We start from the raw sequence: 27,048 nt of genomic DNA, 5'->3' as shown, positions 1-27,048 counted from the left end.
CTGTATCTCATCTGTCAAGTATTAATTCATGTTCCTTTGTGCAGGAGCAATGATGTAAAACTTCACACTTTTGTATGATCAAATGAATATTTATTTGTGTTCGGATGATCTGAAGTCAGGTTTCGCAGAACTCAAAACAAATTTAAAAACCAATTAAAACGAGAATTGAGCTTTAGAGCAGCAGAAACTATTCTTCATGGTAGCTATTTTGAATTAAATTAATGGTGAGGAAATGTTTGCGTTTTGATATTAATTTTATTTTCCTGCAACTAGAATAAATGCATCTCCTGGACACCCACCTTGAAGTGTAGACATTCACCAAAACACACACACACAGTCGCAGTACTTTTCAGTGAATCCTGTAAAGCGCTTTAAGTCATCTTGCTGATGTGAACGATGTGTCAAATACAAGGCTTATTATTTTCAGAATATGAAATGAGCTTAATCTCTGTTTCTATCCAGTTGCTACAAGAGGGAGCACCCTTTATTTTCTGATTGTGGAGATGAGCATGGTGAATGTGATGTACCAGACTTCTCTGTGGCAGTTCCTTGGGATCTTTGACCTGTCACTTGTAAGGTCTGATGGTTCATTCCTATGCATGATGTTAGCTTTAAGTACAGTACTCGTCCAATTTGTTGTGGTATTTCTTTGCATTTTTTTTAACCCAGTAAATATGACATTTTCATTGTTATTAGTCTTATGCTTTTAGTTCAGTCATTTTACCTTCAAAGATTTATATTGATATAATAACCAGATCCGCTAAGAACCCATTCACCAGCAAGCGAGTAGCAAACATTATTGAATACATGACGTATGAAGTGTACAAGTGCACAACTCGGGGCCTATATGAACAGGACAAGTTCCTCTTCAGACTCCTGCTCACGCTGAAGATTGATATGCAATGCCACAAGGTCAAACATGAGGAATTTCTCACCCTCATTAAAGGTAAGGTGTGTCACATTTTGATAAGTAAGTTTGCAAAAATTATTTTGCAAATCTTGCGAAGTCTGGGAGTAAAGTGGGATAAATCGTATGCCTTCAAAGCTACTTACGTTCCCCTACAAAATACTGTCACAACAATTTACAGTAAATTGTGTAAAGGGCTTTGAGGCTATCACAAATGCAAGTTTTTTTTTGTGTTACATTTTTCTATTTAAAAAAAGAGCTTCAGTCTGATAGAAATGTTTGTTTCTGTGTCAAATTGTGACAGTTCTATTATTAATCAATGATGCTAGCCTTCTCTCTATTTTATTAATGTGCAGCAAAGCCTGTTTTTTTTCCCCAACCTCATCTTTAGGTGTTCTCAAATTGTACAACATTCTCCAATCTTAGGAGATCAAATAACTTGCTTCCAGACCAGTCTTGATATTCATTAGAAAGTGAGCAGCAGTGATCCATCCCTTGCACATAAATTAAAGTGTGATGCCCAATTTCTGTATTGACAGTGCCTTTAACCACAGGTTGGGATTGGCCCATCTGCTCTAGCTCTCTGGAACTCCTTATCTTCTTCAAGGTCTACACCAAGACCTTACTCTTTCAAGACCTTTCAGATATCTTTCCCCTCCCCACCCTCAGCTCGGGTGCAAACCCTGGACTGTCCAGCGCTTTGGGACATCCTCGTGACGTAAAAGGCCCTGCGTAAACGTACATTTGTTACTATGCAAATTCCAGGGGGTGCCTCTTTGGATCTCAAGACTTGTCCTCAAAAACCTGCCAAATGGATTCTTGACATGACTTGGTTGAATCTCGTCGAACTGAGGAAACTTTGTCAGTTCTCTGACATTCTTACCCAGGTATAGTCTGCATGTGGGAGATTGAATACAGTTACTTTAATGTGAAATAACCATGTACTTTTTATCAAGGCACAGGTAAAATAAATGGATAAATGTTAATATCTGTGGGGAGAAATTCCACCAAAGTCTAGACTTGGCAGGCAGAATTTGGCAACTTCTTAAATCCAGTTTTAATTTTGAAACCAGTTTTCTGTAGTTGGTAAAACTGACTTCAAAATTAAAACTGAATGGAAGAATTTGCTGAAATCCTGTACGCTAAAATATAAGAGTTCAAGTCTGGAGCTAAGTGGATTTTCTCCCTCTGATCTTTATTTCCCCAAATGTTTGTTTTAAAAGGTAATTGGACCAGATTACAGTTCATATGGAGTAAGGTATCTGGAAACCATAACTCTATCCTCAAACTTCTTATCAATACCGTCGAAGATATTCATTCATTTTCACTGACGCAACCTTTTTTAAAAGAAGCAACTGAAATTTGACGTTCATTTGACGCTCCTTGAACATATTCAAAACTGAGATAGATATATTTCTTATTGCAAAAGGGATTAAGGGATATGGGGATAAGGCAGGGTTATGTTATGTTATTAGCTGGAGTTAGATAAGAAGATCAGCCATGATTGAATGGCGGGGCAGGCTCGAAGGGCTGAATGGCCTACTCCTGCTCCTACATGTTATGTTATTTAGAAATAAATGTACTTTGAGGAATTTATCGCTCACAAAATACACAGTCAATCCACTTCACAATATATTCTGTGAAGCGCTTTGGGACATCTCAACAATGTGATAAGGTGCTATATCAATTGCAAGGATTATTATTTTTATTATCATTATATTTTTCTTGAGCCCTAATACTCAATAACAATTAGAGTTACTTTGCATTGCTATTTGTTTTAAAACAAATTATACAGCAGAGATTTGCTTCAGTCTGTTGCAATGCAGGTTTCACCCATCTATTTGCAGATTGCTCAGAATGAGAAGCAGTGGAAAAACTGGTTTGATAAAGCTGCTCCAGAAGAGGAGGAGCTTGTGCCTGACGGTTACCATCAGTCTCTCGACTGCTTTCGCAAACTCCTGCTAGTCCGATCCTGGTGTCCTGACCGCACGATTGCACAGGTAACGTTTGTGGGAAATCGAATGGTGTTGCATGTTTCTCCAACGATTTCCTGTAAACAAGAGGATTGCTGGCCTGGCTCCACAGCAATAGGTGAAATATAACGTACTGTGCTTAACATTCATTATTGGTTGGTGACCTGTTGAATTTTCTTTGGGTAATTTCTACTATTTAGCTTTATCCCACTCGCCTGCATGTTTTTTGACTCCAGGCCCGCAAATACATCATCGATTCGAGGGGTGAGAGGTACGCAGAAGCTGTCGTTCTGGACCTTGACAAGACTTGGGAGGAATCTGCACCCAGGACACCTCTGATCTGTTTCCTTTCCATGGGCTCAGATCCATCAGAGAGCATCATTGCTCTTGGAAAAAGACTCAAAATTGTGACTCGCTCTGTCTCGATGGGCCAGGGGCAGGAGACTCACATCCGTAGGTTGCTGCAGCAGACAATGTGCAATGTAAGTGGAGGAAGATTCATTATGTTCGTAGAGCTCACTTTCTAGTTCAGTCTGAGTATCAAAGGTCAGCTTAAGTACAGTCCCTTTAGTTGGGTTCCAGTTCAATTAGACGACCTAGGGCTCTTCAGTCTTGAGAGGTTTCAGAGGAGAACTTATTAGAGGTGTATACAATTGTAAATGGCATTGAAAAAGTGAAGCCAGGACACTAGGATGCAACATGACAATACAACAATAGGACACAAGTTTAGCAAACTTAGGGCTAACTGTCCAATTTCAGGATAGTTACCAGAAGTTAATTAATGACTGGAACAGGTTGTCAGGAGGAGTGGTTGAGGTCAGGACACTAGAGCTTGATGCTGGGATGATGTTCTGGAAGGATGAGATCAGACGGGCCAAAATGATCTTGTGATCTTGAGGATTAAGCCTTTTGCCTTGTAATTGTGCATAATAAAAGTCTAGGGAAGGCTCTTACTGTCAGTTAAAGCTTTCAACTACAACGATCTTACATTAATTACCATGTATTTAAAGTGACGACTTTATTTGGGCATTTAAATTGTAAAAGGTGTTTCGTTGGGTATTTAAATTGTCAAATTAAATTGTAAAAGATGTTGTGAATTTATCGGGAAATATTTAGGGAGGCTGGGCGTTACTGCAGAACTGTCACTTGGGACTAGATTTCATGGATGAACTGATGGACACAATCATTGAGACTGAGAATATTTGTGCTTCCTTCCGACTATGGATAACAACTGAGGTGCACAAACACTTCCCCATTACACTACTTCAGATGTCAATTAAGTTTACCAACGAGCCACCACAGGGATTAAAAGCTGGACTGAAACGCACATACGCAGGTATGGGATTTTTTTTGCGCAATTAGCACTTGCTAATTTAGCTTTATTGCATTAACAATGTGCTACAAACATGTGCAGACTGATATGTCTAAATTTACATTTCTCTAGAGCACCGATCCGAATAGTATTTTTTAAAAGATGCAAATTAATTAGTTGCATGAAATTTGCCTGAATCTTCACCTTTGTAGAATGTAACAAAACCATTCCATTTGTCTTCTCACAGCTAAAGGCATGTATTAACTTCCGCTTTGATTTTAAGGTATTAATCAAGACCAGCTAGATGTAAGTAACACACCCCATTGGAAACCCATGCTTTATGCAGTAGCCTTCCTTCATTCAACCGTGCAAGAAAGGCGCAAGTTTGGACCTCTTGGCTGGAACGTTCCTTACGAGTTTAACCAAGCAGATTTAAACGCCACAGTTCAATTTGTGCAAAACCATCTCGATGACACAGACTCCAAAAAGGTATTCGAAAAAGTACTCAACTGCATTACTAATTCATAAAAATACAATGTTTTAACCATCTCAGTTCTAGGTTAGTGGTTAGAGCACTCGACTCGCGAGAGAGAGGACCTGGGTTCGGTTTCTGGGCAGGGCGAAACCTTAGCCAAGTTTCCTTACTCCATACGCCTCTGTTTACCTAGCAGTAAGTAGGAACCTGGTTGTTAGTTGATTGGAGGATCGCTTTTCTGGAGGTAATAATCCCTTCAAAACAAACAAACAAACAAATAAATAATAATAATGGTTTGGTCACTCAATCCATGACTGTTTGTGGGACACTGCTGTGCGCAATTGGCTGCCACATTTCACCCACAAAATACACAGTTACTACACTTTGCAGTATATTCTGTGAAGCGCTTTGAGTCGTATCGAAGATGTGATAAGGCGTTATACCAAAAGCAAGGATTATTATTATCTTCTTATAGATTCTCCCTAACCCCCAAAATATTATGGTTTTAGTTCCAAAAACTAATTTTGGTGGAACTGAGTCCATGCCTATCCTCCTCCTCCAATTGATCAAACTTTCTCAGTCTTCATCCCTATTTTGTGGTAGAGCACATTGGATTACAGCATGTCCGGGTTTGATTTCATGTTATAAGTTTTACATTTAGATTGCCTTTTTGTCTTTACCAGGGCACCTCATGGAACACCATCCACTACATGATTGGAGAGATTCAGTATGGCGGTCGTGTCACAGATGACTATGATAAGCGCTTGTTAAACACTTATGCCCAAGTTTGGTTCAGTGAGAATATGTTTGGATCCGACTTCTGCTTTTACAAGGATTACAGCATCCCTAAGTGTGCTGCAGTGGAACAATATATGCAACACATACAGGTTCCCTGAACATTCTTAATCTTGGTTTTGAGAAAAGATATCATTGGAACAGTTCTACACCATCTCTCTCTTTCAGTCTCATGTACATACGCTATATATAAATAGCCAAGTCCCACAGTGCAAGAGAATATAAAGGGCAAAGAATGCTGGAGAGAAGATGAGATAAATCTCTAATTTATGCCTGACTTTTACATTAACAGTTTCATTTTCAATATTTTCTAAATCAACAATTGGAAATATTTAAGGGGTTCTTGTTTCGGGGAGATTTGCCCGTTGATTTCTTTTTCCACTTTGTGAACTGCTCAGCCTTCACTCGATACTTCCTGATGATAAAACTCAGATCACAAACTGAGTGTCAACATGTTTGGACCTGACTTCTGCATTTGAATGCATTATCGTGGCACAGTGCTACTTGCTCCACGTTGCTTGTGAACTATAGGTGTTTTGGGGAAAGGCATAAATAAATGACAAATGAAGACTTTAATCTCTATAATGCATTTATGTGTGGAATAAATGAGAAATTAAATCTTAGATTCCTGTGCCCCCACAGACCCTGCCAGCATATGACACGCCAGAGGTATTTGGTCTTCACCCAAATGCTGATATCACTTATCAAAGCAAACTCGCCCAAGATGTACTTGATGCAATTCTCAGCATTCAGCCAAAGGACAGTTCAGCAGGGGGTGGGGAAACCAGGGAGGCTGTTGTTGCCCATCTTGCTGATGACATGCTGTCGAAATTGCCTGTGGAATACGTATCATACGAAGTAGGTTGTGTGATGAATCCTAATTCTCTCCATTGTAAATGGTAATTTGGGGTATTTGTATAATATTAGATAACACGGATTTCACTCACTTTGAAAAATCTTTTGTTTACACCGAGTAGATTCTGTGTGAAGAATTGTCCAAAACACGAATGCTTGGAATCTGAGGTTATTATTATTATTATTACAATCTTGTCTATATATCACCTGTGAGACCATATTTGGAATACGTTTGGAATGTTGTGTGCAGTTTGGGGTACTCTACTTTGAAATGAACAGTAAAGCATTGGGAAAGTTCTGTTGAGGGCAAAGGATCAGAATTGAATAGTATGTAGTTTACATTTCTTACCAAATACGTTTCTTTGGCTTGTGGCAACTGAATTACTTACCCAATGCTTCAGTTCTCTTTGTTTTGTTGAAGGTTAAAGAAAGGTTGCGAAAGATGGGGGCTTTTCGGCCAATGAACATATTCCTGCATCAAGAAATTGATTGCATGCAACGAATCATCTCTTTGGTCCGAAGCACATTAACGGACCTGAAACTGGCCATAGACGGTACCATTATAATGAGTGAGAACTTGCGAGATGCACTAGACTGTATGTATGATGCACGCATACCAGTCAGGTGGCTCAAGGTAAGAATGAAACAATTCTATCTAAATATAGCACAAAATATATATTTATATTTTTAAAAACGTGGAAATATTCATATATTTGAATGAATGGATAATGATTAATAAACCCTTGCTTGCTTCGGCATGTAATATAAAGTGACCCATATCAGTCCAATATTTGCATGGTTTGAAAAAAGTTTAATACAAATGTATACTGCACAATGCTGTTTGTGCAGAATGTGTATAATTATGTAAAGATCAGGAACAAAATTGTCTTCATTTTGTGGTTGGGATTCAGCATTGCAGGACAGATTGTTTTGATTATAAATAACTTTTTTTTAAAACATGTCTGAAGGCATCTTGGGCCTCAAGTACATTAGGATTCTGGTTCACTGAGTTGTTGGAAAGGAACCTTCAATTTCACTCGTGGATTTTTGAAGGAAGCCCAACCTGCTTCTGGATGACTGGATTCTTCAATCCTCAAGGATTCCTCACGGCAATGAGACAGGTCAGGAAATAATATGGCAGTCATACCCAGTCAATGGTAAAGCGGTATTGTGGGGATCAAAATAGTAGAAGTAATTCCTATTCAGGAATCACGCAGAAGCAAATATTTGTCTGAACAACAACTTGCATTTATATGTGTATGACAGGGGGATAATTGGGCACCAGCCCTTTTTAGCTCCCTTTAAACATAGGTTGATCAGCAATAACCATGAAAGGCAGAGACAGGGTTTATTCTCTTGTCACAAGCGCTATATAAGATGTGCAGAACGCCACAGGCGTAAGCTAACACAACAAATATACAGCACCTTTCATGTTGGGAAGATGTCCTAAGGCCCGGGTTTAGGCGCCTCAGAGTGCAACAGTTTTAGTTGAATGATTTATGTAAAAAAAAGGTAATTACAGGTTCAGGAGCAAAGTGTATATTACACCAGCTGGATACCAAAATTACAGAGCAAAAATTGCCCTTCTGCTAAAAAGAAATCTTCCTTGTGCAACATCCACATTTGGTTGCATGTTTTTGCCAACAGGGAAATAACTGCACTGTGGCTTTGTGAGTCACAGGAGGATTTCTCAGTGACCGAAGTGAAAAGGTATTCTATTCTCCAGGGCTGATGCCTCAATGAGCATAATGTTCACCCCAGAAATGATTGACATGTTATACAGTAACATGGGGATTGGTTGCTACTTGCCGTTAAAGTGAAGAGGGGTAATTTGTGTGCATCTTTCTTTCATGCTAACAGGAAGTTACTCGGATTCATAAGGGCTGGGCTCTGGACAGTGTTGTGCTGCACAGTAATGTCTGTAGGTCAGCCAAGGAAGATCTTACCAGCCTCCTTCAGAGGGAGTTTATGTCTATGGTCTCTATCTAGAGGGTGCTGGATGGGACAGGCGTAACAACCGACTGACAGAATCCAAACCCAAAGTGCTTTTCGAAATCATGCCAGCTATTCATATCTCTGCTATTAATCATCACAGTAAGTTAGCTAAATCAATATGTACATGATTCACTTGTTAGACTGCGATGAAATGTATTACAGATATAATTCTCCTTTCTGCTTTGCTGGTTGGATTTCAGTTTTTAACCATGAATGTCAGTGTATAGTATTCAACATTGTTATTGTACAGTATATTACCTGAAAAGCAACTTGATAAATATAGTAAAATCCCGATGACTCAAAACTCCAACAGAAAGGAGCTCAGTAATGAATCATTCGGAGTGGCAAGTTGGGCAAATGAATGAATACATAAATGTTGACAACATGATGACTTGTAGTGATAAGTTAAACCAGGGTGGAGTTATCAGGAGTTTACTGTCATGTTATTCATTTCATATTCTGTGGATTCAATGGTAAGTTCCAAGCATATTACCCACTTAAATATTAAGGCAATTTTCTTAGTGGCCCTGTGTTTTAGGCTGGGAGATCTGTCTTCCTACTTAAGTTTACCTTCATTCTCATTCCCAATCTGTTTCATATGGTTTTATAACTTTCTGAAGCTAACTCTCGATCCCAGTCTCTTTGCTCTTTTCCCAACCCTGCTCCCCGTGGATCCCAACTTGTCGTTTAGCTCTGTCTTACACTCGCAGACACTTTCAATTTACTCTTCAACAGTCACCTTTCTTAACTACCAGCTATAAAGATTTTCACAAAGCCGTAGGTTGCCTACTTCACACACACACACACACACACACAGTTCGTTTCCTGCCATCTGTGCAGGTGTAACCCTACACAATACGAGGTGGCTGTTATAATGTTGCTCTGTGACGTTTTCCTTGAACAATGCAATGCAGTTTAAATGTCTGAGTAGGAGATTAGCATGATTTCTATTTTTTAAATTTTATTTTCCATAGGTTCTAAAGATACACGTGTATATTCCTGTCCTATCTATAAAAAGCCAGTGAGGACACATCTGAACTACATCGCTGCTGTGGACTTGAGAAGTCACCTATCCTCTGAACATTGGGTACTGAGAGGTGTCGCATTGCTCTGTGATGTGAAATGAAATGCACTGAAGAGAGTTCTCTTTATGCTGCTTAATGATACTATACAGGCAGGTTGCAAGAGAATTTTGGGGGCGCAGGTGGGGAAGACCTTGGAAGGTTATGTGAAATGAACAGCTATATAAATAACTACATTATGTATTATGGAGTCCCTTTGCTGTTAGAGCTAAGATTAGCTCACACAGAGTAACAGTGAAACCTATTCACGAAACACACAATGCTCATCACTACTTGTCCATCATTGTCTTACTTTTTCTTTAAAAATGTTTCCAATTAATCTAATTTTCTCCTCGTTGGAATATGCTTCTGCTCCTGTTACCCAGCCTCCTTATGCTGGGCTGTGGTCCTACGGGTGTTTGTTGCCCTCTGGCATCCTGCCTAAGCAGCCATTTGTTTTTGTGTGAGCCTTGGCAGTGAGCATTGGCAAAGCCATGCGACTACACAGCCAAGCTAACCTCTAATCTGGCTGCTGCTATTCACGCGCACAATAGAGGTCCCAAATAGGGACTAGTATCAGGAGTATCGGGAACTCTGCCTGGTTTCCCCCCTGTAAACCTGAGAAAGCTGGGGGTGGGTGGCGGGGAGCAATTCAGTCCATCACCATGTCCCAACTGAGACCAATACACTCAGCACAAACCAGGATTTTAACAGTGAGCTCCCAATCCATAAACTGCAGTTCTATTCACTAAACTGTCAGGGCTGCTCCTGCCCTTGTTTCCATGTGATTCATTAAGTGTTGGATAACTTTTGCAACTGGCGCAGTGTGTTACATCTGTCTGTAGCATCCGCAGAGTTGCTTGTGATGCTCAATACAGAAGTGTATAATCACAGCAGTAGTACAGATTGTTCCTGATTTCACAGCATGGAATGTTATTGCTCACAGTAAACAGCCAGTCCCCAGTTTGCTTAACTATCCACGGTGTGAGCAGTCCCTCTCCTGTGTGCAGGATTCTGTGTTTTGTTCAGTATTTGTCTCTTACCCATTTGTGTGATGGGGCTTCCCGATCCAGAAACCATCTCTACAAGTTGTTTAAAAAGGAACATAGAAAAGCACGAACAGGAGGAGGACATTCAGCCCATCTAGCTTGCACCACCAGGTTGTTAGATCTTTCAATCCCAATTCCTTTCCCTTTTACCATACCCCTTTACACCCTTCTGTCCTAGTACCTGTCTATCCCTCATTTAAACAGCTCATTGATTCTGCATCTACAGATTTCTGGGGCAGAGTGTTCTCTATATTTACAATTTTACAGAAGATATTACTTGTACCTCTTCTAAACATTGATTTCATGCACTGCAGAAGGCTTCAGCTGCCACTTGGTATACACACCAGACAATCATCTGCCCTGCCTTACGTTTCTCATTATCTTTCTAGATGTACAGTACATATAACATGTACAATATGATGATTTAGACCATGTGTGCAGTTACCAATGGAGATATGGTTGATTACATAACATAAGTAATAAATTATGTAAGAATTGTTCTCTGTCAGTTGTATTTTCTTTATACCCATTCGACAGGTTTCAGGTGCTGCAAGTAAACAGAAAAAGACTGAAGGTGCAGGGAATAAACACACTGACATCATTTTCTGTTAGTTTTTGAACTAACTTAAAAAACAAGCTGCCGGGTGCTGGATGGTGCCAAGGTTTCTCCAACAACAACAAATTACATTTGTACGGCGCCCTTCACGTCGGAAATATGTCCCAGGGGGCTGAACAATCAGGGATTTTTGGACCCGAGCTGGGAGTTGGGGACAGGGGGGTTGGGGGTGGGAGGGTGGCCAAAGGCACGATCACATTACTTCTCCAGCATTGCTTTTCCAGATGATATGAACAAGTGGTGGTGACTCAGAATAACAAAAAGTGTGAGTGTGTCATAAGCAGCGACTCGCTGAGTGTCAGGACTGACTAACAACTGCAACTAATAAAATCAAATAACATTTTTAATATCAGATTTTATATCATTCTTGCGATGAGTCAAAAAATCTCAGGAAACTGACTCGTACAAGAGTGCATCATCGAAAGGTAATTATTGGAACATGCTTAGTGCTCAATGTGAAATTGGATAGCCATTAATGTGAACTAACCTTAGTCTGAGTTAAGATTTGTTCATTATGCAAAAGACCCAGGCAGTTGATGTGGTATTGTTCAAATAAGCACATCTGTGGCAAACAAGCGCTATCCTCTTAAGCCTTATTATAATCGATTCCAACAAAGAGAAACCCTTTGTGTTGTTGGCATCTCGTTGCAGTTGAAGGAAAAGCCATTCTCAGAGAAGTAGTGAAGTGGTCTGTATTTGAGTTCACAGTGGTGCTGCTGGAGGGTTTCGGTCTGCAATGGGTCCCGGAGCCATAGCAACACCCCCCCTCCAGCCCAACATCATCCTTGTGTCAACCTGTCTCAGTTTGTGGCACTCTCATTCTAGAGTCAGAAGGTTGTGGGTTCAAGCCCTGCTTTGGAGCTTTGAACTCATACAGTCTAAACTGGCCCTCCATTGTAGTGCTGAGGATGAGTTGTATTATTGGAGATGCTGTCTTTTGGATGAGATGTTAAAACAAGGATCCTGTGTGTACCTGTTCAGATGGAATCTAAAGGTTCTATTAGCACTAATCGAAAAGAGAAGGGAGTTTTTCCTGGTGCCCTGGCCAACAATCCCGCAAATAAAATTGATCTTTCACTTCATGGCTGTTTGTGGGACATTGTTGTGCTCAAATTGGGAGGTGGGGTGAGGGGAGATAAGCAGCATCTCCTTGGAGCTGAACTGGCTCGATTCTAACATGCCTGGCAGTGGAATGTCAGAATCGAGCCAGCCTTCTGTGGCAGTCTTCGTAATCGGGTTCCTTTGCCAGGCAGGTCCACAGTATTCCAGGGCACTGATGACAGCACATTGGAAAAAGTAAATTAAATTGCAAGTATACCCTTGCCTTTTTCATTGTTGGCAGGTTGTGTGATCCAGGATTCAGAAAATATCTGTATGAAGTCCTAATAAATGCGCTACCCTTGAGGATTAATATATACCAGTGAATTCAAAGATCTTTTGGTTTTAAAAACTAGCAGTATGCAAACTTAAGATCAGAAAACTTGCCTTCCTTGTCAGAATGCATTTCAAACAACAAGCAAAGATTACACAAAATATTCCACTCCCTGGTTCGGTTTATAAAATTGCAAAAAAGCTGTTTGAATGATTAATTGAACGGTAAGTTCTAGAGCTCTGGTGTGTGTTAAGCTTCTTTGATGTTGACATCCTGGAAACTAACCATTGACATTAAGCTGCAAATTAGATCTCACACCAATGTGAATTCTTAAGATTGATCCAAAATTGACATTTTCACTTGCATTTCATTTTTGTCTTGTAATATTTTCTTTTAAGTTTCAAATTGTTCTGAAATTCAGAATCTGCCTTTTTCTTGCTAACGTCAAGCCGAGTTAAATATACATTTGTTTGTCAACATGAATGACATTTTAGCTGTTTATGGTTGTAATGTACTTACTGTCAAATCTACGCTATAAACAAAGACATTAAAAAAAACACCTATTCCAATCAATTTAACAAAATTTATTTTTTTATAAATATATTTACCAGCAAATGTCACCAAAATTAGCCATGTAAGTAGAAAAATAAAATTTTGATTTCCCCAACAATATAAATTTCAAGACAAACGTTTGATCATTACACAGCAGTAAAAACCCATAATAACTTTCAATTCACATTGTTAAAACCCACCACGTTTATAGACCAATCAAACATAGTCAGTTGAACCTAGGTTTTGCCAAACCATGACTGCTCATTTAGAAAAGTTACCGGTTAAAGATACATTTCGATTAATATGTGCTATTTAAACATACCAGTTGTGTAAATACTCGAAAGGAGTCAGGCGTACAATAAAAGCAGATGACAATTATTGAATGTTTTTGCCTAAACTTAAGACAATCAACGACAAACAGGGTGCTACCAAAAACTTTTGAACACCCAGACTAAATTTGCTGTATAATATATAAATGACAGTAGGCACAGTATGGCAGGTTTCTATGTTGTGCTGCACAGAGCACTATTAATATCACTAATATTACCTATACATTACTCCATAAGCAAATCAGTAATGAATTACAAAAGTGCATGAAAATGTGTTACCATTAAAAAGGATACATTAGGGAACTGTGGATTATTATGTTTAGTTTAATAACCAGTTTAGTTATGAGCGACAAAGACCTCATAACAACTGGAAAAGGCAAAAACAAAAGTCTTGTGGACTTAATATTCCATTGCTGCTCATTGGATATTCAGTTTACAATGGGTATTTCGTTTAAAAACAAGCTAGTCAAGTGGTCTGTGCAAGACTAATGTATTATCAATCGTATATGCGAGAGTAGAGAAAGAAAAAATGGGATCACTGGAGCTCAACAGAGGAAACTGTTGAATTCAACTGGAACAGATGCTGAGTCCAGAGTAAATGGTGACTGCAGTGAGAAGCAAGCCTTGGGGTTGAGCACAAGCAGGAAGTTGAGGGAGTAGATAAATACTCCACTGCTATACCTCACTCTGCTGTTAAATCATGTTGTGGACATAAGGGAATATGAAAGCTGATTCCACTGGAGACATCAGAGGAAGTGCTGAGTGTTACAGGGGCAACTGTCTCGCATGCCAGGAAACTTTGTCGAATGAAAATTAATAATGATCAATCAAACCATGACAAGTACAGAAACACCAAAGCACTTTGAGATGCAACTTTTTACCATGTGCCAAACTCAGATTCTTGTCAGAGGTTTACAAGGGAGAGAATGGCCACAAACAGCTGAACACTCCAATGTCAGGATTAATATGAAAAAGCACAATGAAAAGAAATGATGGGATTGTCTGCTATAAATGCAAGAACATTCTCTTGTTTTTGATTTAAACAAGTACTAAAAATTAATTAAGATTGGCACAAGTGAACTGTGTATAAATTCAGTTAGTCTATGGCAGACCTTACCCAATAGATATTAGCTCGTTGGAAGTTGGAAATGAAAATTAAGAATGATATTCACACATTGTCTGGACAAATACTGTGTCTTCGTTAAAAAGTCAATCACAAAGACCAGGTGATTAGCTACAGATGGGGATGACATTTCATTCATTGGCTCAGCAAAAAAAACTTGCAGTAGTAATTCTGAACTCTTAAGAAAGTCACACTCTTAATGTATCAGTTCCTCTTAAAAATCTATGGTAGGACCAGAATATATAAGGTCTGGCTTGGGCCCTAATTTTGGCTCTTGGGAAAACTGCTGAAAACACAAACACGCCACCATCTTTATCAGTTATTAATCTAGATATTTTCTTTTTGTTTTCTGTACAATGAGAAAGGGTGGTGAATAAATAGCATATTTACCATCAGAATCATAGTAGTTGTCTGGCTGCAGTGATTCTACTATGAGGCATAGTTATCTGTGGTAATAGAATGATTGTTAGGTATTCACTGTGGCCATTTAACCGTCAAATATAACAATTCAGTAATTTCTAAAAAGTAGTTTGCAAACTAACGAGCTGTAAATAATGGAATAAATTACAGCAAGGGAGAATTCTTGGGCACCAGATTTTCAAATGGTAGGACTGAGCAGATGAGCTGCAATACTTTATTCCAGTTCTGTATATTCCTATGCAAACTACTGGACACAGGAGAGTCCAATATTGGTATGACTGATCTTGTTCACCTTGTTTAAGCTGTAGAAAGCTGGAATACCTTCAGATTATATACTTACCTGGCCTTGCCTTTGGTAGCACTTCCGTTTGACTTGCCTGACTCTTTTACCATAATTGGTGAAGCATTTAGATACAATGGGCACAATTCAAATGTGACAAGTTCTGAATTCCTTTTAACAAACTAAAAAGACTTGAAGTGGCTTTTACTGTCATAATACAATAAACATGCATACTCTAGAGTAGTCTTTAACTTGAAAAAAACTGTACAGTTTCTTTTAAAAAGTTTGAAAACGTGTGCAAAAGTGATGCCCTACTTTTAATCCGAGTGTCACCTTTTTTTTGCTTTGAGTTTTAATAAGAACAGATCTCAATACTTAAGCAAATGTAGCAACAAAATTAATATGTGCATCCTTTGTTCTTCTAACACACCGCAGAAGCCTGGATTGCAGCTCGTTGCCAGTTCCTGTGTTGAATGAGCAGCAATGATTGACATGGGACTTGGTTGGATTCTGCAAAAGTACAGGTGCATCTTCTCCACATCTACCACAAGTTTAGTGAAGTTGTGAAACTTGGGCTTCAGTTTGCCTGGACCTTGCAAACAAGCAGAATGCCTCTGCTACAAAGTCGCTAAAATTCGTAAGAAGGCAATGGCAACAACGAAAAATATCTGTCCTATTCCCAGCACCAGCGCTTCAAGAGGCACCATTTGCTTTGCGGCAGCCCGGTAGACACCTGCTATAGCTGCACCTATAAAAGAATTGGTCAAGTCATTCAAGAATAGGACATTTATTAAAGACACGGAAATCGGCAACACAAACTATGACACGCAATTTACCTGGCGCACTAATTGTCAATGGCAGTTCTGCATTTTTTTAAAGATGAAGTTTTAAAGCATTTCTTGCAAACGAGGTGCGTAGCTGTCAGTTTTGCTCTTTAACAAGTCCTCTTACAAGAAACGTTCAGAAGAAGATCCCTTCACCCATTTCATCTCTTCTTTCCAGAATATCAATCCTACTGTCTTCCCATTACAGTACTGAGTCTTTTTTTTAAAAAAAGGAGTCTCAATCTTCTGGCAAGAACCACCTTTCCTAGTAACCTCTTCTATAACTCTCAAAAGTTACAGAAATCTTAGGAAGATTGCATAGCTTTCATGTTTCTCATTTGATGCTTGAAATAAGTAATAATTCAGCTATTTATGAGTTCTCCTGAATGAACTCCAGCCATGCCTGAGTTTACTTCTCACCCTCACTGCTGTCAGCGATTTTCCTTCTGACTTTCATTCGTCTCCGCAAAGGGAAGTAAAAAAAAACCCAGAGATACCCCCTTCACACCTCACGGAAGCCAAGGCAATTAGATTGGTGATTAATTTACAACCATAGATATTTACAGCACAGAAGAAGGCCATTTGGCCCATTGTGTCTGTGCTGGCTCTTTGAAAGTGCAATCCATTCAGTCCCATATACCTGCTTTATCACATTACGTTTTTCTGCTAGAGGGAGTGGGAAACAGGGAGGTCATCATTGACCTGGGAAAAGTTTTGATATATAGAGATTTAAATATCTAAGATACAGGATTAAAAGTTGACATGATAAATGCCCAAAGGAAGAATGAGTCGGATAGAAAATACTAAACTTTCTTTGAGAATGTTCGTAAGTGAAGATTTTTTAAAAAGATAATTGTTCAGAAAAATACACTTACTCGTCAACACTGCTGCAATGATGGGTCCCAGGATGCCTCCGATGATACCCAAAGATATGAAACGTCCATATTTGTGGTGCCGGAGCATGACGAATCCCAGCAACCCAGCAGGAACGTAGATAAAAACAGAGGATAACAAAGCCCAAAGGAACACTCCATACCACATTTCTGTAAAGCATACAAAAAACAGGTTAGCGATCACAAGAGATGTCCAAATAAAGAAGCCCATCTGCCAGCCTTTCCCATTACATCGCTGAGCGGTTCTTAAAGAGTCGGGTTTTCTGGCTCTGACCACCTTGCTTGGTAACCCATTTCTGCTATTGTTTGCACTTGGATGTAAAGAGATGCTTCTTGATGACAGCTCTAAACATTGCACCTTACAATTCTGAAGCTGCCTTGAAACTGAGAGTGTACCTTGTCTCTTTACCAAGGCCACTGCCCGGTGGAACTTGCATATTGTATAAGGATCCATTCTCAACAATAATCAAGGTCTCAGATTTATCTTTCCCAATTGATGATCATAACAAATGACAACCATTTCTGAACAACTAAATTGTTTGCAGTAAAACAGCAGTTTGGTGTTTGGACCCAAACAGATATGTGCAGTCAATGTTACCAAGGGATGTGATACAGCATTGCTTCCAGTAATGAGAAATGGAGATGGCTAACCCAGAGTTATATTGCCTACTTACACCAAACACTTTGGAATTGATTTACCAATTCCTGCAAGTTCAGGCATTGTCACTCTGATACAAACACAAGGCTTACATTATGCCTGCTCACAGGATCAGATGGTGTTCCACCTAACCAAACCCAAACTTACCAAAAATACACAACTGTATTGTGTTTTGCGATGCCAGATAGCTATCTCATTCTTTCTTCAATTTGCTAACACAGTCTGCCTCCATCATCTCTCTGTTCTGTTCCACATATTCACAATTTTCTGCATAAATCTAGATTGTCTGTTCACATTTCCTTTTCTGAGCAGAGTTTTCTGTGTCTGCTTGTTGTAGGCAGCGTTAAACATATCATGAGGGTTCAGTTTATTTGTATCCTTCAGAATTCTGAATACTTCAAACCGATCTCCTTTCAGCTCTGTCTACTTCAATGTGAACTTTCCCAGTTTATCCAGCCACTGAATAGTCATTAGATACTGAGTAAGTTTATCCTAAAATGTTACCACAGAAAGCAGCACAGCTCTAGCACCAGTGCCTTGAGTAAACACATGCAAAAAAACAAAATCCGTACTTGCTATGCTGGAAATAAATAATCTAGTAGACCCGCTCATATTCTTGCTTATATCAGCAATGCTATTTGAACCCACAGCCAGAAGCTCAGGAGGTTTATTCATTGAGACAAAGGAAATACACAGGTGGGAGAGGTACTGGTGCCTGCAATCTTTTACCCCCTTGCCCCATTTACCCCCTCTCCCCTTGCACTCCGGTGGAAGAAAAAAATAAAACACCTTCGGAAGAGAAGAAATTTCACAAAAAAGCCCAAACAATCTGCAAACTCATCCTTGCAAATGTTCTTGAGGGCAAATACATGGTACAGTACTGCCACTGATATAATAAAATCAACAACTCTAGCAGTATAATTTTAAAAATCCTCACGGAGTCTGGAGATAAAAGAGCTTTAGAAGAGCTTTCAAAATTATATCACAAGTCAATCAGCAACACAAAGCACTTGTGCTGCTATAGCAACAAGAGAACACAACCTCACTGTTGTAGCATCACGATGCAGCCCCACAAAGTAATGCAGTATTATTCTGAAGGTAAAGATCATGTGAATAATAGCTTAGTAAAAAGCAACATGACACACTTCGCTTATGGTACAAATAAGATGCTCGCCGTGAAATGCAAGTTCATATTTCACAATTGACAATCACCCACACAACTCACATGGGGGGAGGGAGGGGGTTCAACGCTCTATTAAATGGTCATCTACCACAGCCTATTGTAAATCACTCATTTTCTCTGTGGTCCAAGAGGAATGTTTCTTACAGTTTATATATGACACAAAATCAGTGAGCTGCAGGGGGGATATGTGCGTTGGGACTGAGTCACATTTTATGTGGTGGGCTGGACATGTAGGGTTATAATGCTGCAAATAACTCACTGTTGTGCACCAGTAATAATAGCCTTTTGTTTGTGGTGGTGGTGGTGGTGGGGGGGTTGAGAGAGAAAGGCCAAAGCCTATTTTGATCCATTCAGAGTTGCAGAACATTTTCGATTACGCCGCTATTCACTTCGCCGGGAAGGTAGATCGACAGATTGGAACACTTTGTGCTTTGGGACAAAAACAGGCCGGGGTTCAATCCAACCTCCCGACCACGAACAACGTGATGACACGAGCGTCTTAACAAGTGCACAGAACTCGCTCCGCACTGGCACTAAACCAGGTTCCACTAGACTGCTCTACTCCGAATAAAAGGAGTCCTATTCGTGGCTGCGTAGGTATTCAAGGTTCGCTTTTTTTTTTCGCATCCCCATTGGAGATTGACCCAATTCCCGGAGGAGGAGGAGGAGGAGAACAAAAAAGCTAAGACACCCGAATGGACTACAGAGCCCAGTGACCAGAGCTCCGTTACGTACAGTAATTGCACGTAATTGGAAGGAGGAGAACCGTAATTGGAAGGAGCACCGAGTCCATTCGACATTAAAGTCGGATTTCGGGTTCAACATTTGACCTTCGGTGCAAAGTTCTTTTTTTTTTGCTGTGGGGATTACATTACGTATTATATTCGTTGCTCATACATAAGACATTTTTAAAAAAAAAAAAAAAATTTTAAATTTTTTTTTCTTTTTGAAACAGGGAGAGAGTGACAGATACATCCGCGGACAAGTTCAGCTGCGAGGTCGGGACAAGGCATTTATTTATCCATTTGAGTTATTATTTTTTTTGGGGGGGGGGGGGGAAAGAAACATAAGTGACGGTTCCCGTTACACCGTTCGAACCAAATGACTGTCAGACGGCGTTACCGCCGCCGCCGTCGGCAGCTGCAGCGCACAAGAGAGGTGACTCGGGGTTAGGAAAGGTGGCACCGACCGAAGGAAGGAAGACACGGCCCACCCACCCCCACCGCACTGCGGCCCTGTGTCCGGGGAGGAGGAGGAGGAGCAGCGACGATCCCCGGCCCCGACCCGACCCGACCGCCGCCGCCGCCGAGAGACAACTCACCGGAGAATTCGCATAAGGAGGTGGTGATGTTTCTGGGGCAGGTGGCGTTGCCCGCCCGAGGGATCAGGCCCAGGCTCAGGATCTGCTGCACGGAGAAGGAGCCCGCGCTGTGCATGTCTCGGCCATCAAACAAACCCTTTCCTTCACGGCGACGGTTCAAGCGGATCGGAGGGCCCCCGACGTTCCCGTGCGGCCGCCATCACTGCGCAACCTAACCTGCCGGCCGGGCGCCTGGTGACGTCTGGTCCCGATCGACAGCGCCCTCCGCCAATCAGGGACCGGCTCGCTGCCCGCTGTCAACCAATCGCCCCGAGAGTTGGGTGGGCGGGTGGGTGGGGGGTGGGGGGGGGGGAGGCGAGGGGGCGGGCGCCACGGCTGATCCTGACGTCACGCGACTGACGTGCCCACAGGCCAATAGGAAGCTAGAAGACGCAGGACGGCGACCAATGATGGCGGCGCGAAGGCGGAACCTGACCACTGCCAAGTTTGGTTGACGGGGAGGGTTTGTTGTGAAGTCCCAAAATATATGTTATTGGGGGCCGATAACCCCCAGTGGCCGGAGCGACCCGGCGGGTAACTGTCAGCCGGACCCCGGTCTGTGAGGTGCTGCTGGTGGTGGTGGTGGTGGTGGTGTGGACGTTGCGCCGCTGAAGGATGTCTCTCTGGGGGCTCCAGTTGTGACGGAAACGCATTTATTCTGCGGTGGGGTTTGTGTCCGCTTTGGGTTTCCGTAGCCCTTCCTGTCGGTCGGGGTCGGGGCCTCTCGTGGCTGTCGGTGGCGGCGGAGACCGACTGACTGGAGGCTGAGGCCCGGCCTCCCGCTCGGTCGGCGGACAATGTCCGACTACGATTCGGAGAGTTATTCTTCCGAGGACGACGAGGATTACGTGCCTTCGGGTAAGTGCGGGACAGGTCCTGAGTGACTGTGTGTGTGAGTGACTGTGTGTGTGAGTGAGTGACTGTGTGAGCTGGTGAGTGAGTAACTGTGTGAGTGAGTGAGTGAGCTGGTGAGTGAGTGAGTGACTGAGTGAGTGACTGTGTGACTGAGTGACTGTGTGACAGAATGAGTGAGTGACAGAGTGAGTGAGTGAGTGACAGAGTGAGTGAGTGAGTGACAGAGTGAGTGAGTGAGTGACAGAGTGAGTGAGTGAGTGACAGAGTGAGTGCGTGAGTGACAGAGTGAGTGAGTGAGTGAGTGACAGAGTGAGTGAGTGAGTGAGTGACAGAGTGAGTGAGTGAGTGACAGAGTGAGTGAGTGACTGTGTGAGCTGGTGAGTGACTGTGTGAGCTGGTGAGTGAGTGAGTGACTGTGAGTGAGTGAGTGAGCTGGTGAGTGAGTGAGTAACTGTGTGAGTGAGTGAGTGAGCTGGTGAGTGAGTGAGTGAGTGACTGTGTGAGTGAGTGAGTGAGTGAGTGAGTGAGTGAGCTGGTGAGTGAGTGAGTGACTGTGTGAGTGAGTGAGTGACTGTGTGAGTGAGTGACTGTGTGAGTGACTGTGTGAATGAGTGTGTGAGTGTGTGAGCTGGTGAGTGAGTGAGTGACTGTGTGAGTGAGTGAGTGAGCTGGTGAGTGAGTGAGTGACTGTGTGAGTGAGTGAGTGAGCTGGTGAGTGTGTGAGTGAGTGACTGTGTGAGTGAGTGACTGTGTGAGTGAGTGAGTGAGCTGGTGAGTGAGTGAGTGAGTGAGTAAGATGAACACTGGGTGGGGACAACATCTCAAAAGAGCTTCAGAGGATTTTACTGTGAAGTATAGCATATTGATGGGGTGAATGAATGAAATAACATAAATAAATGCTGCAAGTGCACGGCCAGGTTCATTAACCTATCCCAACCAGTCTTAATGAGCTCCGATATAGAAACTCCACTGTTCCAAAAAGCACACCTAATACAAACTGAGATTTAAAACCTAACAAAGGCTTCTTTGATGGTAATTGTATGGGAAAAGAGCAGGGATTTGGGATTGTGGAGGAGCCAGCCACAGCACAGAGGCGTGATGGATCCAATGGCCTCTTTCTATGCTGTTCTTCATATGACTGGTGTAGAGGAAGGGAAGATTGGAGAGGTGAAGAGGTGCTGTTTTGAGGTCCCGTAATATGCACGAACAGATAATGAAGATCCATTATCCTCTTGCCCAACCTTTCTCCCCTCCTGTACATTTTTCAGTGGCCATGTCACTAAGGATGTGCTACCATGTCCTCTAAGTGTATTGAAATGTAAACGTCTTATTGCTATTTCCATTTTAGTTTTGTATTGTGCAGAAGGATTCAGTGCAGTGTAAACTTTGACCTTTACAGGTGAAGACTATAGTGAAGATGATGTCAATGAGCTGGTGAAAGAAGACGACCTAGAGGGAGAAGAACAGCCTCAGAAAAAGAAATCCCCAAAGAAATCCGCAAAGCAAATCCTTGCCAGGTAAATAGCATTCCTAACATAACGTGGTACAGAGTGTGAGGACGTAAACCATGTGGTGTTGCTAATCCTCTGCGGTCACTCTAAAATAAAACGTCAGGGAAAGAACCCACTCAGCGTACTTGGAAAGCTTGTGTGTGATGCTCTCCTTTTCAGAGTCTAACCCTGAAACCCACTGGGATTTCGAATATCAAGTTCAAGTGGCTATATCTTAATAATCCTTGCATTTTATAAAGCGATTTTTCATGTGGGGAGGACATCTCAAACCGCTTCACAAGATTTACTGTAAAGTGCAGTAACTGTGTGTCTGGGCAGACATGGCAGCCAATTTGCACGCAGGAACGCCCTGCAAACAACCATGAAGTAAATGACCAATTTTATTTGGGGGATTGTTAGCCAGGACACCAGCTGCTGCATTTCGCCCATAAAATACATTGTCAATCCATTTTACTCTGATGCTCATTGAGGTGTCTCGATGATGTGATAAAGCACTATATCAAATGCAAGGATTATTATTAAGTACAGTACTTGCATTCTAAACTTGTAAGATCTTGTTTTGACAGAAACCAAAAGAAAGGAGTATTGTGTTTAGAAGGTGAGGAAGTGAAGGATGTTAATAGTGCCACTGAACTGAAGGAGGACGCTCCAGGGAATGGTAGCACAGAAATCGTAGAACAGAAGGAGAAGAAGAAAGCTGATGATCTGTGGGCCAGATTCTTGAGTGATGTTGGGGACAAGTCTAAACCACCTGCTGCTGCCCAGACACCTAACAAAAAGGTAATCATTAACAGTTAGTTTGCACAGAGTCCATCAGAAACAATATTGTGCGTTACAGGATGGTGCTGACCACAGTGAGCGGTGGGAAATATTGATGAATGTTGTAGTTTTGAAAAATTGAACTGCGTTTGGAAACCAGCCAAGTCTCATCACTCAGAAGACTGAACAGCGCAGCACACTGAATGCTGTGTGATTTCACTGCGTTTTTGAGGGACATGTTAACCAGTCGATCTTTCGCAATGTGGCTCGTTAGCTTGTTTAATTACAGAACAGTAAAGAAGGCATGTCCCTACTGAAATCCTTGTTATTGAAAACCAACTGGTTTAAAAGCTATGAAGAACTTTAACATCCTTTATATATGTATATGTTTTTTCATTATTCAATTTGTAAGCACTTCTGATTTAATTTAATAATAATCCTTGCATTTGATGTAGCGCTTTTCATGTCGGGAGGACGTCCCAAAGCGCTTCGCAGAACACACTGTAAAGTGAATTGGCTGTATATTTGTGGGCGAACGCGGCAGCCAATTGCGCACAGCAATGTCCCACAAACCGTCGTAGATTGAAAATGACCAATTTATTGTTGTTTTTTTGGTTTTGGAGGGATTATTATTAGGCTCTGTGTGGAGTAAGGAAACTTGCCCAAGGTTTCGCCCTCTGCCTGGAATTGAACTCAGGTCTCTCGCTTGCAAAGTGAATGCTCTAACCACTGAGCTACAGGACTCCACAGATTTAATCAAGGGAGGTGGCTGGGAAAACTTGACATGCCTGAAAATGTGATAGCTGAATTATCCCCCATAGTGTTTGTTGAACAGAACAATACAAGAAGATAACTTCATTTTTTTAATGTTTTTTTAAAAAAAAATGTAAGCAAAAGAAACTTTTGGCAGACTGGAGGTGGAAGAGCTCAACTCCCAGCAAGACAAGTCGCAAAGCTGCCCATTATTCCCAGCCTACTTGAATTACTTTTGTGGGATTTGTAAATTGTTAAGCTTCTGGATGAAGCAAGGCATGTCAGGGTAGCTGATAGGCAGCAGCTTGAATTATGCTTCCTCTCTTATAACTGTATTGATTGGAAACGTATAAAGTTTATATTTATTTTAATCTCTTCTGAATAGGACTTGTCAGTAACCGAAGAGAAACCGAACCAGCCTCAGGAAGTAGTGAAAGAGGCAGAGAAGCCAAAAGCACCCACAAAGGTCACAATAACAAAGGTGTTTGACTTTGCGGGTGAAGAGGTCAAGTAAGTGATCTTGCAAAGTTTTATTAAAACACTATCAAATCTCAAATTGTAATGTAAGCATGTAAGTGCCACAGGATTTTTAAGATCCACCTGCACAGGCAGACTGTACCTTGCTTTAATATCTCACTCGAAGTACAACATAGACTAATTTAGTGTTAGAGTTGGCCTAACTTATGAGCTCAAGGGCCTGAATGCATGGGGCTTGATCCAACAGCCTTCTGACAATTCAGTAGGCACCTAAGCAATAGAACAAAATGAGCATGTTTATAGTAGGTTATGAAGTTGTGACTGTACACCATGAGACCAACGCTTTTATAACAATGTCCTTGCATTCAAATACAGAAATCAATGTTTAAACAATGCTGAAACTCAAACTCATTGCCACAAGAGGGCGGCAGCCATCCAGGATTTAATCTATGTCTCAAGAAACAAAAGTCTAGTATTTTGAGCGTCTGGGTCTTTGTGAATAATATCCACGAGATAAATTTTCAGTCGAGTTACTGCAGGTTCCACTTACACCTGCAGTTATTTGGACTTCATAAACCAGTTGGTGTGATAGGTTCAAAAGAAAATTGCCATTATTTGTAGACCCCATGTTAAATTGCTACAGTTGTATTTCTGCAGATATTCTATTGTTGTGCCTTTACCCTTTTAACTCCTTTACACGGTGCTGCATCCTGGATAAATGGATGCATCATTGAGAACTGTGTCAATAGGATATGCTGATTGTTTTAAACCACCGATGATTAAAAGGTTTTAGGCCTTTAAATTGGCTTGTTAGCTGGATTGTTTGGTGCACATCCTGCATTAGTTGAAGTGTCCATTAAATGATCTATAGCTTGTTTCCATTCAGGTTTTAAGTCAGTAAACGTAATCAACGATAATCAAGTGTAATCAACGAATTACACAACTTTAAAATTATTCAGGTTCAGGTACTTTTTTTTTCCGAAAACAAAAATGTGCCTTATTTATCCGGAGAGTCCTCTGTGTTTTTAAACCTCGCCCACCTCAAGCCTTGCTGATTCCTCATCTCTCCACTTCAGATGGAATAATGGACAAATCTGGAGCTTGGGCTGCCTGTTACAGTGTTATTTTCTCTCTCCCCTTCCTCCATTCTGTCTGAGAAACAAGCTTTAGTTGCTTGTGGGTGGGAGCAGCTCACTGTACTCTTCCTTGTTATGAATGCTGAAAGTACAGGTAGAAATCAGACTCCATGGCACGGATTGTCTTAAACTCACTAGTACAGGCTGCCTACAGTCCCAGCTAAAACATTGTCATCACCGTTCTGTAGGACAGGCTCTGAAAAGTGCCCCAAAGCTTGTGCATTGTTGCACCATATATCTGTGGAGTCCTGTAGCTCAGTGGTTAGAACACTCGCTTTGCAAGCGAGAAACCTGGGTTTGATTCGCAGCAGGGTGAAACCTTGGGCAAGTTTCCTTACTCCACACGCCTGATAATAATTCCTCAAGAGAAAAAATAATAAATTGGTCATTTCAATCCACGACTGTTTGTGGGACACCGTTGTGCACAATTGGCTGCCACATTTCGCCCATAAATATACAGTCAATTCACTTTACAGTCTATTGTGTAAAGCGCTTTGAGACGTCTAGAAGACGTGAAAAGCGCTATATCAAATGCAATGATTATTATTTACCAGTTAGCAAGTAACATTACTGAGATTTAATTCTCAAGACTACCCTCTTTCTCCCCCCCACTCACCACCCCACTTCAAAAGATATCCTTATAATGTACAGTGTGTATTTTGTTGAAGTATTTGGCAGTCTAATTGCCATCTGGACTGGGATGTAACTGGATGCATGCGTGTGTGCTTCAATGTATGGGAACATTTTTGAGGGAGATGATGGATCTTACTCTAAATAAACCAGACAAATTCCTGGAAATTAAAAGCATTCAAGGTTGTTCGATGCTGAGATGGATGATGTATGGATAGGTAGGCTGGAAGGACCAATGGCCGACATTGCCAGAAACTGTTACTATGTTTTTGTATATGACGCGTACACTTCAGTAAAACAAGACAGAAGGACTTCATTGGAGATAAGCAGCCGAGCTTCCCTCTCGTTTAGGTCACGCATGGAGCTTAATTGTCCAGGGGAAAATTGCAGGAAACACTCCTTTCTTGATGTAAACAACACAGTGACGTCCTCCCTTTATGTCAGAGGTCTCATTATTGGCAAAGCTGTTCCACAGTTCTGACACTTCAACTGTCCTCCCAATTGACTCCCTATTGAAGAATATACCGGCACTGTTGATTTTATGTCTATTTTCTGGGTTCTGAGTTTCTGCAGTACCGTTTAATCAAGCTTGTTCGGCTGTCCACGTCAGAGTAATCTCTGGAAATACCAGAGGTCGAGCAGCTTCATAAATGAGGCACTGTTCCAAGAGACAAAAACAGCTCAGTTAGCGGCCTCTGACTGAGAATACAATGCTGCTGAGAAGCTCCATAAACCTTGGGAGATGTTTGAAAAATAAGTTACAAAATGGAGTTGTGGTGCCCTGGAGAATATCGAGATTGAAGGACTTCCCCTGGGGTCAGGGGTGGGGATGTAAATAATCACTTATTGAATCATTGATCAATCCAGAGGTCAGTCAGTGCTGGCGTAGGTTACA

The 27,048-nt window shown here is 41.3% G+C and overlaps 3 protein-coding genes across 3 annotated transcripts in view; 2 read left to right on the top strand and 1 right to left on the bottom strand.

Moving 5' to 3' along the window:
* Positions 1-9,577, top strand: part of LOC103176183 (dynein axonemal heavy chain 5-like) — a 57,622-nt gene extending 48,045 nt beyond the window's left edge. The window contains 14 exon segments of the mRNA XM_007889590.2: positions 463-577; positions 756-946; positions 1,673-1,794; positions 2,755-2,907; positions 3,117-3,362; positions 3,997-4,216; positions 4,476-4,681; positions 5,351-5,554; positions 6,105-6,320; positions 6,739-6,951; positions 7,286-7,438; positions 8,178-8,262; positions 8,265-8,411; positions 9,287-9,577. Coding sequence (XP_007887781.2) covers positions 463-577; positions 756-946; positions 1,673-1,794; positions 2,755-2,907; positions 3,117-3,362; positions 3,997-4,216; positions 4,476-4,681; positions 5,351-5,554; positions 6,105-6,320; positions 6,739-6,951; positions 7,286-7,438; positions 8,178-8,262; positions 8,265-8,411; positions 9,287-9,438 — 2,423 coding nt within the window. The 3' untranslated portion in view covers positions 9,439-9,577.
* A 3,396-nt stretch (positions 9,578-12,973) lies between these two features.
* Positions 12,974-20,212, bottom strand: tmem170a (transmembrane protein 170A). The gene is made up of 3 exons (XM_042340529.1): positions 19,994-20,212; positions 16,814-16,981; positions 12,974-15,862 (listed from the first exon to the last, which is right to left on the bottom strand). The coding sequence occupies exons 1-3, from the start codon at positions 20,106-20,108 to the stop codon at positions 15,732-15,734; spliced, it is 414 nt and encodes a 137-aa protein (XP_042196463.1). The 5' UTR covers positions 20,109-20,212; the 3' UTR covers positions 12,974-15,731.
* Positions 20,213-20,687: 475 nt separating this feature from the next.
* The window catches only part of cfdp1 (craniofacial development protein 1), a 55,761-nt gene continuing 49,400 nt past the window's right edge, over positions 20,688-27,048 (top strand). The window contains 4 exon segments of the mRNA NM_001292753.1: positions 20,688-20,890; positions 22,287-22,404; positions 22,965-23,178; positions 24,296-24,420. Of these exon segments, the coding sequence (NP_001279682.1) occupies positions 20,830-20,890; positions 22,287-22,404; positions 22,965-23,178; positions 24,296-24,420 (518 nt within the window). The 5' untranslated portion in view covers positions 20,688-20,829.

The sequence above is a fragment of the Callorhinchus milii genome, unplaced genomic scaffold (genome assembly GCF_018977255.1).
Source record: "Callorhinchus milii isolate IMCB2004 unplaced genomic scaffold, IMCB_Cmil_1.0 Scaffold14, whole genome shotgun sequence".
Classification (NCBI taxonomy): domain Eukaryota; kingdom Metazoa; phylum Chordata; class Chondrichthyes; order Chimaeriformes; family Callorhinchidae; genus Callorhinchus; species Callorhinchus milii.
This window is presented reverse-complemented; position numbering and strand designations above follow the sequence as displayed.

Coding starts and splice junctions, on each gene's coding strand:
- tmem170a (XM_042340529.1), bottom strand. CDS start 20,108: ATGCACAGCGCGGGCTCCTTCTCCGTGCAGCAGATCCTGAGCCTGGGC. Junction 16,982..19,993: donor CTCCTTATGCGAATTCTCCG/GTGAGTTGTCTC, acceptor TATGCTTTACAG/AAATGTGGTATGGAGTGTTC. Junction 15,863..16,813: donor CATTGCAGCAGTGTTGACGA/GTAAGTGTATTT, acceptor ATTCTTTTATAG/GTGCAGCTATAGCAGGTGTC.